General features: G+C 53.7%; 1 protein-coding gene across 2 annotated transcripts in view; it reads left to right on the top strand.

Moving 5' to 3' along the window:
* Window positions 1-6,002, top strand: part of MAPKAPK2 (MAPK activated protein kinase 2) — a 51,730-nt gene extending 45,728 nt beyond the window's left edge. For both annotated transcript variants that reach the window (XM_019629169.1, XM_019629170.1), the window contains 9 exons: window positions 1,388-1,527; window positions 1,717-1,781; window positions 2,065-2,144; window positions 2,938-3,064; window positions 3,672-3,747; window positions 4,146-4,270; window positions 4,557-4,642; window positions 4,760-4,840; window positions 5,489-6,002. In XM_019629169.1, the coding sequence (XP_019484714.1) occupies window positions 1,388-1,527; window positions 1,717-1,781; window positions 2,065-2,144; window positions 2,938-3,064; window positions 3,672-3,747; window positions 4,146-4,270; window positions 4,557-4,642; window positions 4,760-4,840; window positions 5,489-5,632 (924 nt within the window). In that variant the 3' untranslated portion in view covers window positions 5,633-6,002. The remainder of the gene's footprint in view (window positions 1-1,387; window positions 1,528-1,716; window positions 1,782-2,064; window positions 2,145-2,937; window positions 3,065-3,671; window positions 3,748-4,145; window positions 4,271-4,556; window positions 4,643-4,759; window positions 4,841-5,488) is intronic.
* Window positions 6,003-10,102: the final 4,100 nt, after the last annotated feature.

The following is a 10,102-nucleotide window of genomic DNA, read 5'->3' on the forward strand; positions in this document are numbered from 1 at the left end:
GTCAGTCAGCCCGATTCCCGCCGTTTTCCCTGCTTAGAGGCCTTCGCTTCTGCCTGTCCATTTCCTCCTCAGCCGGCCTGCCTCCCTCACTCCACAGCTCTGCACATGTCCAGAGCAGTCGGGGTGTGTACTGTATAGGGCTACTCTTGACTTCTCGAGGAGTTGGTAAGTCTGTGAGGGTCCTTGTCTTAGTTTGGCATCCGTGCCATGCACTTAGCAGGCATTCTGTAATGAGAATGACAGCTACTATTGTTGAGCACATGCCAGCCACTCTGCTAGGTATTTGGCAGATTTCATTTAATCCTTACGACACATCCATCCGCATTTTACAAAGGGATGTGTCAGGATGCTTTCTGGATCTTACCAAAAAGAAGTCATGAGGGACGCTTGGTGATGTCAGTAAAGATCCAGGTAGTTGCTGCCTCTCCTGGTTGCCTTCCTCGGTGTGTTGGTTTATCCTCTTCGGCTGGTTCCCCTTACGGCACCAAGGGGCCTGCCACAGTCCCAGGTTCCATGTGCAGGAGAGGTGACATATGGTCCTTGTGCTCCCTTTAACAGGCCTCTCGGCAGAGTTCCTTCAAAATTCCTCTTGGCCAACACTGGGTCTTAGGCTTGTTCCCAAGCTAGTCACTAATGAAGAGCCTGGAATGAAGGAGACTGGCCTGGACTAGTCAGGTTCAGCCTCTGAGACTCACTGGGGATTCAGGCTCTTTAATGCCCCAGCCACCTGGCCCATGGAAGAAGAAGGGACATGAATGAGGCTCGGTGAAGTAAATAACTTGCTCAAGGTTGCAGACCTTGTAAGAACCAGGATTCGAACCACATCAGGCTGACTCCAAGACCATGTGTTGGTGGGATGAACTAAACCACAGAAGCAGAAGGAGCGTTGCTCAGGATTCCGTGCGCTGGGTTTGAGGGATGGAGGAGGTACCTTTTCTTATAGATTCTTGAGCCTGTCTTCTCTCTAGGCCCCTTTCCATTACTGAATTGGTTTTCCTCTGTTTGTCTTTCTCCCCCATGCCTCCTTTACCCATCTTCCAATGCCCAGCTGCTGCCCTGTCTTCTAGAATAGACTTCATGCCCTTAGCTGAATGGACTGGGCAAGGGCTGATCTCAGTATAGCTGTTAAGGCCCCACGAGGGGTCATGTTGGGGTTTCTTTTAGAGCAGACAAGGGAACTTCAAAGCTCTAAGTCAGCATTTAGGAGAAGGAGCTGCCTGGGAAAATGCCAAGGGGGCTGGGAATGGTAGTGGGAAGTTGACGGTGTACCATGGGCGTGTCAGCAGGCACGTGGGCCAGGGCTTTGGAATAGGCCCATGTGGGACAGCAGCCAGCTGTCCCCCTGCAGAGACAGTGCAGTTTGTTCAGGAGGCTGTTTGGCTTGCAGATGCTTCAGGACTGCCCCAAGGCCCGGCGTGAGGTGGAGCTGCACTGGCGGGCCTCCCAGTGCCCGCACATCGTGCGGATCGTGGATGTTTATGAGAATCTCTATGCCGGGAGGAAGTGCCTGCTGATCGTCATGGAGTGGTAAGTAGCGGTGCCTGTTCTGGCCCTGGCCCAGCTTGTCCCCACTATCTGCCAGGCCCTCACCTTCTGATGACTGCCCAGATGAGCCCTGAAGCTTAAAGTGTCCGTGCTTGATTTTTTTGTGGGTGATGATGGAGAGTGGTAGTGGTGGTGTTCTGTTTCCCAGACCTAACTTTGGCTTGGTTTCAGTTTGGATGGCGGAGAACTGTTTAGCCGAATCCAGGACCGAGGAGACCAAGCGTTCACAGAAAGAGGTAAAAAGAGTCTGCTGTGGAGCAGGCCGTGGGCAGGCAGGGCAGCAGGGCGTGTGAAGGGGACACCCTGAAAGATGCTGAGGCCCGCTGCCTCCTGTGGCTCGCGGCCAGGACTGTCGTCCTCAGCTGAGCCAGGGTGGCTCCCTGTGACTTGGTTTCTGGGCTGGGTGGCGAATGTAGGGAGCCTCAGGTTGCATGGCAGGGAGTGGGGACTGGTGTATTGGGTTTTCTAACCTAATGACACATCTCGTGACTTTCTATCCCTCTGCTACCTCCCCTATAGAAGCATCAGAAATCATGAAGAGCATTGGTGAGGCCATCCAGTATTTGCACTCAATCAACATTGCTCATCGGGATGTCAAGGTAGCAGCTGTTCATTATGCCCCCCTGCACCCCCAGCTCAGGTGCTGCAGAGGGCCCTGGGCTCACAGCCACCCTGGGAAGGGTTGCCAGAGTTGTCCTGTGTCCTTGCTGCCTGGTTCCTGAGTGCAGACTGAGGCAGGGTGCCATTCTCTGCTCTGCAGGGCCACCCTCTCTGGGCAAACTCCAGTAGGGAAGCCTCTGGCCGTGCCCAACCCCATGCTCAGCGTTGCATAGTCACACCCTTGGTTTCTCGGTCCTTGTGGTGTTTCTTGCTGGTTCTCTGCATTAGTCTCTTATCCCCAAGCACACCGTAAGCTCTCGGAAGGCAGGGAGCAGGCCATATCTCACTGATGTTGCTCATTGTGTTTAGATCAGGGGTCAGCAAACTGCGGCTCTTTGGGTACATTCTCTCTCAAAAGTTTGCCGACCCCTGGAAGAGCCAGTCTTGTCCCTAGAAGTTTTGTGAGACCTATAAAACAAATGAAATCACCATTATGTGAATACTATCCTTTAAAAATTTTATAAATGAAACTATGATAGTTTTATTTTCATTTTCAATTTTACTTCAGAGCCACATGTTCGTACCCAAAGAGCCACATGTGGCTCATGAGCCGCAGTTTGCTGACCCCTGGCGGCTCTTCCATCTCAAAAGTTTGCCGACCCCTGGTTTAGATCACAGGGGCTAGACACGTGGTTGTTGACGGAGAAAGGAAGGAAGGCATCTTTATCCTTTTGATTTCCAATAGCCCCTCACAGGTTGACGGAGTTCTTACTTCTCTCTCTCTTTCTGTAGCCCGAGAATCTCTTATACACCTCTAAAAGGCCCAACGCCATTCTGAAACTCACTGATTTTGGCTTTGCCAAGGAAACCACCAGCCACAACTCGTTGACCACTCCTTGCTATACACCGTACTACGTGGGTAAGTCCAGAGGCAGCTTGGGGGGCTCGTCCTTCCCCAGAACTTGTCCCTGTTCCTCCTCTTGCTGGTCTTAGGGCCACAGGTCCTGAGAGAGTCGTGTCCTCCGGCGCTTTCTGGCTCTGGTTCTGGTGAAACCTGACCTGACACAGGGCTTTTCAGAGTTAAGCTGGGATTGAGGCATCAGGAAATTGTCTGCCCGAGATTGAGGGCAGGATTCTCTGCACATGCGCACCTTTCCTGAGAAGAGTCGTCCTTTCCATCAGATTCCCAGTGGAGTCTGGACACAGATTCGGCTCTGCCACCCCAGCTGTCTGGCGCAGGATAAACCCTGAAATGTGTCAAATTAAAGGGACATTTATGGGTCTGAAAGCTCTTGCAGTTCAAGAATTGTTTCACCTGAAGATCCTAGCCCTAGGGTTGCTCTTGGAAGGATGGTCTTCTGCCTCCATCCAACCCTGGGGCTGGGTTATGGCTATTCCCCTTCCACTTCCAACTACAGTCTCATCATGATGGTCTGAAGGGATGGGCGCATTCACAGAGAAATTGGGGTAGGTCACAGTGTTCCGAGGGCCAGGCCCACTCGCATTGATTGACCTTTGGTTTGCAGCTCCAGAAGTGCTGGGCCCAGAGAAGTATGACAAGTCCTGTGACATGTGGTCCTTGGGTGTCATCATGTACATCCTGTGAGTGTGCTGGGGAGGGACCGAGGAGGGACGGGGGAGGGCTGGGAGGAGGCCTGTACCTCCCTGGGAGGAGACGAAGAGGTAAGGTTAGCATTCCCCCTCTGGATGGGGTACTCCCCAGGGAACCCCTTACAAATCTCCTCTTACTGCTCAGCAGGTTCTGATAGCTAAGTGGCGGGTATAAACTAGCTAATGGGCAGGAAAATGTGTGGTTTACACACTGGGTATGTTGGATTCCAAGGCCCTGTCCTGGACTTGTATATTGTGCCTGAATCAACGAGTCCCAGTTTCTCTGTGAGCTTTACAAGAAAAAGTCTGTTTCTCCCCCTATTCCTAGTGCAGGGCCCCTGTGACAGCAGTTCTGACCCTTTCCTCCTGCTTCCTTCCCCTTGGCTCAGGCTGTGTGGGTACCCGCCCTTCTACTCCAACCATGGCCTCGCCATCTCTCCGGGCATGAAGACTCGCATCCGGATGGGCCAGTATGAGTTTCCCAACCCAGAATGGTCAGAAGTGTCAGAGGAAGGTGAGGAGCCCATGTGTGCATGCGTGTGTGTGCACGTGTACACGTGTACGTGTGGGCCTCTGTCTCATGTGGGTGGTGTAGTTGTGGGTCTGCCCACACCAGCTGGGTATGTCCTGCCTGGGTGAAGGGCCTGTCAGATGGGAAGCGTGATGGTCCTCAGGGCAGCTCCTTGAGCAGTCAGCCCTATCCGACATCTTCTCCCCTCGGTTTCTCTCTGAAAACTGGGAAGGAGCAAGAGAGGGAGGCTGGCCCCTAAACTGTCTCTGTCCCCTGCCTCACCCCACAGTGAAGATGCTCATCCGGAACCTGCTGAAAACAGAGCCCACTCAGAGAATGACCATCACAGAGTTTATGAACCACCCCTGGATCATGGTAAGCCTGGCAGGTTGCAGAGACCTTGGTCCTTGGGGACTGTCCCTTGGGACGAGGGCTTAGCCAGGACTCTGCCCTGCCCAGGTTTGCACTCTGACCTTTTTTCTTTTCCTTCAGCAATCAACAAAGGTCCCTCAAACCCCACTGCACACCAGCCGGGTCCTGAAGGAGGATAAGGAGCGGTGGGAAGATGTCAAGGTGAGGGACCCACTGGCCGAGAGAGGCTCAGGAGGCAGCTCATGGGCAGGGGTGTGAGGGAAGGCGGGAAAAAGGCAGAGGGGCCCTGCTGCGGCTCATTGGTGGGCAGGGGGTCGCTGCTGGCTGGGGAGGGTTTGGTTCTGCATTTTTCTCACCCCAGGCAATGTCTGTTACAACAAGAACAAAATTCAGCCTCTTCCCTGACCGGTTTGAGGCAGAGGATTCTGTGTTCTGGTCTAAACTAGGCTTAGCTGTTTCTGACTTCTCTTCTCCCTGGGTCTCTAAAAGGACCTGAGAAGCCGTCTGGTACTATCTCTTCATTTTGTAGATGAGGAAACTGAGACTCAAGCAGGGGAGTGACCTGTTTAAGGTCACACAGCTAGTGACTGGCTGGGGCAGGCCACAGCCCAGGTCTCCTGACTTCTAGGCCAGTGTTCTTTCTGCCTTCCTATGGGGTCTTTGGAGGGCTCTTGGAAGAGCAGCGGCAGCAGAGGCCAGGCTCTGTTGACCCAGCCCGACGCTGAGGCTACTGTCAGCCCTGGACCCACTAACCAGCCTGCCTCTTGTCTCTGCTTTGGTCACCCTCATCCTGTCCTTACTTGTGTCTCTCTCGTCTCTTCCTTGCTATAACCCCCCGTGCCCCCCCAGGAGGAGATGACCAGTGCCTTGGCCACAATGCGTGTCGACTATGAGCAGATCAAGATAAAAAAGATTGAAGACGCATCCAACCCTCTGCTTCTGAAGAGGCGGAAGAAAGCTCGGGCCATCGAGGCCGCGGCCCTTGCTCACTGAGTCCCTTAGCCCATCCTGCTCCACTGGAGGACAAGCAATAACTCTCGACCTGGATTTATTTTTTAAATGAAGAGACACGGAGCTGTCCGCTGCTGCCTCCCCTCCTCAGCTGCATGGAACCCGGAGCCTTGTGAGAGGCTAAATTCTGCCTTTGATTCTGGCCACCCCAGAGAGGGAGAGGCTGGGAGGTCGGGAGGGCATGGAGAGAAGGGAGCAAGATGCTCTTGAACCTGTGCTCATTTTGCAGTTTTATCAGTAATTTGACTTAGAATTTTTATGAAACTTCTTTTGTTCTTCCCCCACTCCTCCTCTCTTTCCCAACCCCCTTCCTCTTGTTAAAAGGTGTTTGTGGAAACTGTTATTGGGAGTGTCCCATGTTGTCCCATCTGTCTCATTTCCCCACTACAGCCTGAGGTTCCCTCTGGCTGAGGCGTTCCTGGAGCTCAGGACCGTGGAGGGCTGGGGCCAGGATGCCACCCACCTCCTCTGCCGGGGCTGGAGCCCTCAGGCATCACCAGTGTGCCAGACGGATAGAAGTGTGTGTGTGTGTGTGTGTGCGCGCGCGCGCACCTTCCTGCCTGGATCTGTGCCTGCGACTGTGCATTTGTGGGGCCAGGGGCAGGCAGGGTTGCAAGTACCTTCTACCTTGGGCCGGCCCTGCCCGCGTTGGGCCTGCCACAGTGCCTGGAAGTCTGTCCAGACCCTGAGCGGCCCTCCGTGGCCTGCCTCTGTTAGCTGGTTCCTGGAGGTAGAGAGGGGTGACTTAGGCACTGGCACACAATCAGGAAGACTGGACCCCTTAACCCCTAGGACCCCTGACTCCCCATTTAGTGTTGGTCCTAGTCCTCTGAGGAGCTATTCTACCTAGTAATTTCCAGTTCCCTTTCAGCCGTTATTAACCCATTGTTTATTTTTCTTACATTTTTAGCCATTTCTCAACAGGCCTCCTCTCAGCTCTCATGGATGAGCCTGGGCAGTTTATAAGTGACATAAAGCTTCTGCATTTTGCCCTGGGCTCTGGGGTGCATCAGCCAGCTACCCCTTGAAAGGCAAAGGCAACACCACTTTTGTGGTCCATTGTGGGGCCTTGTGGGTGGGTGGGAGGAGGTCTTTGTACCAAAGATGTCCCGACTCTGCCCCTTCCCCATTTGCCACTTCACCCCCACCCCAAACAACTGGGCTTCATGTGTCCCAGCCAGGGAGGGGAGGGTCCTGCCCCAGTATTACTGAGGAGCAGCATGGGAGGGGAGAGGTCCTCTGTGCCGTGGTCCCTTTGGGGTGGGGGTGGCGGTAGTTCTTCAGCTTTCATCTCCCTCAGGGCAGGATGGTGGAGGAGCCTACCCAGGGACTTCTCTGGTGTGGGGGAAGGGCTCCGAGTGCCTGCATCGCTTCCTGTGCCTGATGGTGTGTCCAGCACTCAGATTGTTGTAAACTGTTGTTGTTTTGTATAAGCAAAATCGTCTTTACTAAACAGATTTAATAGTTGAAAGTTTCCTTTCTCTTCCTTCAGGGAGTCCAGCCCCTCGACTCCCCCGCCTCTTCTCTTCCCGCACGTGGAGAGTGGCCCAGTGTTCTGGGAGGGCAGCGGCCGGGTGTCTTGGGAGAGAGGAGGGGAAGAGGACAGCCTCCTGGCTGAGTGGGAGCCAGCATCTGCCCTGTTGAGGGCCTGGCCTGGACGGGTCTGGTGTAGGGGCGTGACTGTTGCTCTCCTTTAGAGCAGGGTGAGGGTGCCAGTAAGTGCTGGGGAGCCCATGCTGTTTCACCAAATACTGAGTCCAGAGCCTTGTTGCCTCTTGGCACATGACTTTGACCTATTCAGCCCTAGCCAGACACCTAGCCAGACAGCCTAGCCTGGCTGGGCTGACTGGCATGGGGGTCCAGGGAGAAGAGGGTGGTGATGATTTGGTTCAAATCCTGGAAAAGATATCTAGGGAGCAGGTTGGTGTAGTTTTTTAAAGATCCAGGAGGGGGCGATAGGGGTCAGGCAGAAAACCAAACTACATGGGAGCTGGAAGAGGCCTCAGGGCTCATGTGACCCATTCCCCTCAATTCACAGGTGAAAAGACTGAGGCCCGGAGGGGGAGGTTTGAGATCACACAGTGACTTGGTATGCAGTAGGGCCTAAGGTAGAAACTGGTCTACTGACCCCACTGCTTTCCCAGTCAGACAGTAGAATAGTGTGCCCTAGATAATTTCCCATGTTCTCGCGTGGTCCTCAGAGCTATCAGGGGAGAAAGGCGAGGCAGGGTGGCTCTCCCTGTCCTGTGAGTGAGGAAACCAGTGGAGAGGGAGAAGGAATGTGCTGGAAGGCCACGAGGCTAACTGGTTTGGACTGGAACTCAGGATCCCAAGGCCTGGGGCATCCCTGGCCTGGAGGAGAGGCCTCTTTATCTCCTTAGTCACTGGTCAGGTTATGTCTCCTCTGCTCAAGCTCACGGGCACAGGCAGGGTAGTCCCTGGTGGCCCTGTGACCGTCCCTTCATTCCTCCTGAATGGATTTCTGTGGTTCATTCCTATCTTAAAACTACTCATCACTCTAAAAACCACGGAGTGAACAGCACAAGGTGTTGCTTTCAGAGAAAGCCAGTTATGTTGTCTGAGCTTGTGGAGGCAGCAGTGAAAAGAATCTGGGGAAGAGGAAGTAGGGTGGTAGGAGCGGAGCCTGGGGGAGGGGTGAAGGCGGTTGTTCAGTACCCTACTGTCTTTGGAGGCTGATTCGTTTTCTATTGCTGCCATAATATATTTCGTGACTTACAACACAACAAACTTAATATCTTATAGTTTTGTAGGTCAGAGTGTTCGATGGGGTCTCACTGGGCTGAAACCCAGGTCTCAGTAGAGCTGCATTCCTTTTTGGAGGCTCTAGGGGATTTCGTTGCCTTTTCCACCTTCTAGAGGCTTCTTCATTCCTTGGCTTGTGGTCCTCTTCCTCCATCTTCAAAGCCAGCAACAGCGCATCTCTCTGACCTTTCTTGTGTTCACATCTCTCTGACCTAACTAGGAAGGAGTATCTACTTCTAAGGGCCCCTGTGATTCAGTTGGGCCTACCCAGATCATTCAGGAGGTCCTTAACCTTAATCTCATCTGCAGAGCCCCTTTTGCCATGTTCACAGATTAGGTGCAGAGATTAGGATGTGGGCCTCTGTGGGTCACTGCTCTGCCACAGAGGCCTGTCTCACAGTCTTGTCATCCCCTTGCCCCACACGTTGATGCTGTATTTTGCTCCCTCCTCTGTCTGGGTCAGGCCAGCTCAGGACACTTGTGGCCCGTGAGGATCAGCCTGGAGTTGGTATTCAGGGAAGTTGATGGGGATGAAGGGCCAGGAGTGGCCCCGCTGGGCAAGTGGGTCTGACCATGCCTTTCCACTCTCCCCCGTGACCTGACCTTGCATGCTGGCTGGCCCTGTGAAGCCCCCTGTCTCTAGGGGTACTTCACCACCTTCCACTGAACTTCCAGATGGGATGGCAATGGTGGCACTTCTGTACTTACAGGCAGACACTGGCTTGCATGGGAGCAGGGGCAACAGGATGTGATTTTTGAACACTCCGCGGTGTGAGATGCAAAGAGGGCACACAGATACTGTGCTGGGTTATTCTCGTCGGTCTCCACCAGCATAAAAGCTCTCTGAGGTAGGCAGTCTAGCCTGCAATTTACCTGTGAGGAAACAGCCTCAGAGAGGAAGATAACTCTCCCAAGGCCTCACAACTAAGCATCGGTGGATCTGACTTAGAGCTCCTGCTTCCAAGTTCAGAGCTCCTTAAAAACACACTGAAGTTGTTTTGATAAGGATGGGGGGGGGGGAGGAGCTGAGACTGGATTCCTCTGCACTGAGTTTCCCTTTCTATGAAATGGGGGTGACATTCTTGAGCCCTGTAGCTATTGTGAGGCATTCAAGATTATTTAAATTCTTCGTAAGATGTCTGGTGGCCTTTATCACTACTAGAGCTCTACCCTCAGGTGGGTTGCCCTGCCCAGAGGGCACAGGGAACCCCAGGTTTGGAGTGAGGCCAGTGGTCTAGGCTGGGTCTGTGCTCCTGCCCTCAGCCTGAGGGCGTGTCTCTGAGTCTTGGGGTGAGGAAGCAGTTGGGTTGGTAAACAATAACAGTAAATTTGGGGTTTTCCTTTGACTGGGTTGGAGACAGGAAATGTGGAGGGCTGTGAATGATGAGTGGGTAGAGTGGGTAGGTCGGCCAGCTCTGGGTGTGAAGGAAATTCAGTTGTTCAAAGGTGGTGGGGTTGGTGAGGCTGGGGAAAGTGGCAGCTCCATCATTGGTGAATGTAAGTAAACAAGCCTGCTGGGCAGTCCCCATGTGGGCCAGAGTGGGGATGGAGGAGGCTTTGGGATGCATCCTCTGTGCCCTCAGCCCTGGAAATACAGCCTCTGCCTGGCTCTGTCAATTGAAGCCCAAGTTTAGGGACCCCAGCCACCCCTGGGGGAGTCTGGCCAAGTTTGGGAGTAGCCACTCACTT

The sequence above is a fragment of the Hipposideros armiger genome, unplaced genomic scaffold (assembly GCF_001890085.2).
Source record: "Hipposideros armiger isolate ML-2016 unplaced genomic scaffold, ASM189008v1 scaffold_826, whole genome shotgun sequence".
Lineage (NCBI taxonomy): Eukaryota > Metazoa > Chordata > Mammalia > Chiroptera > Hipposideridae > Hipposideros > Hipposideros armiger.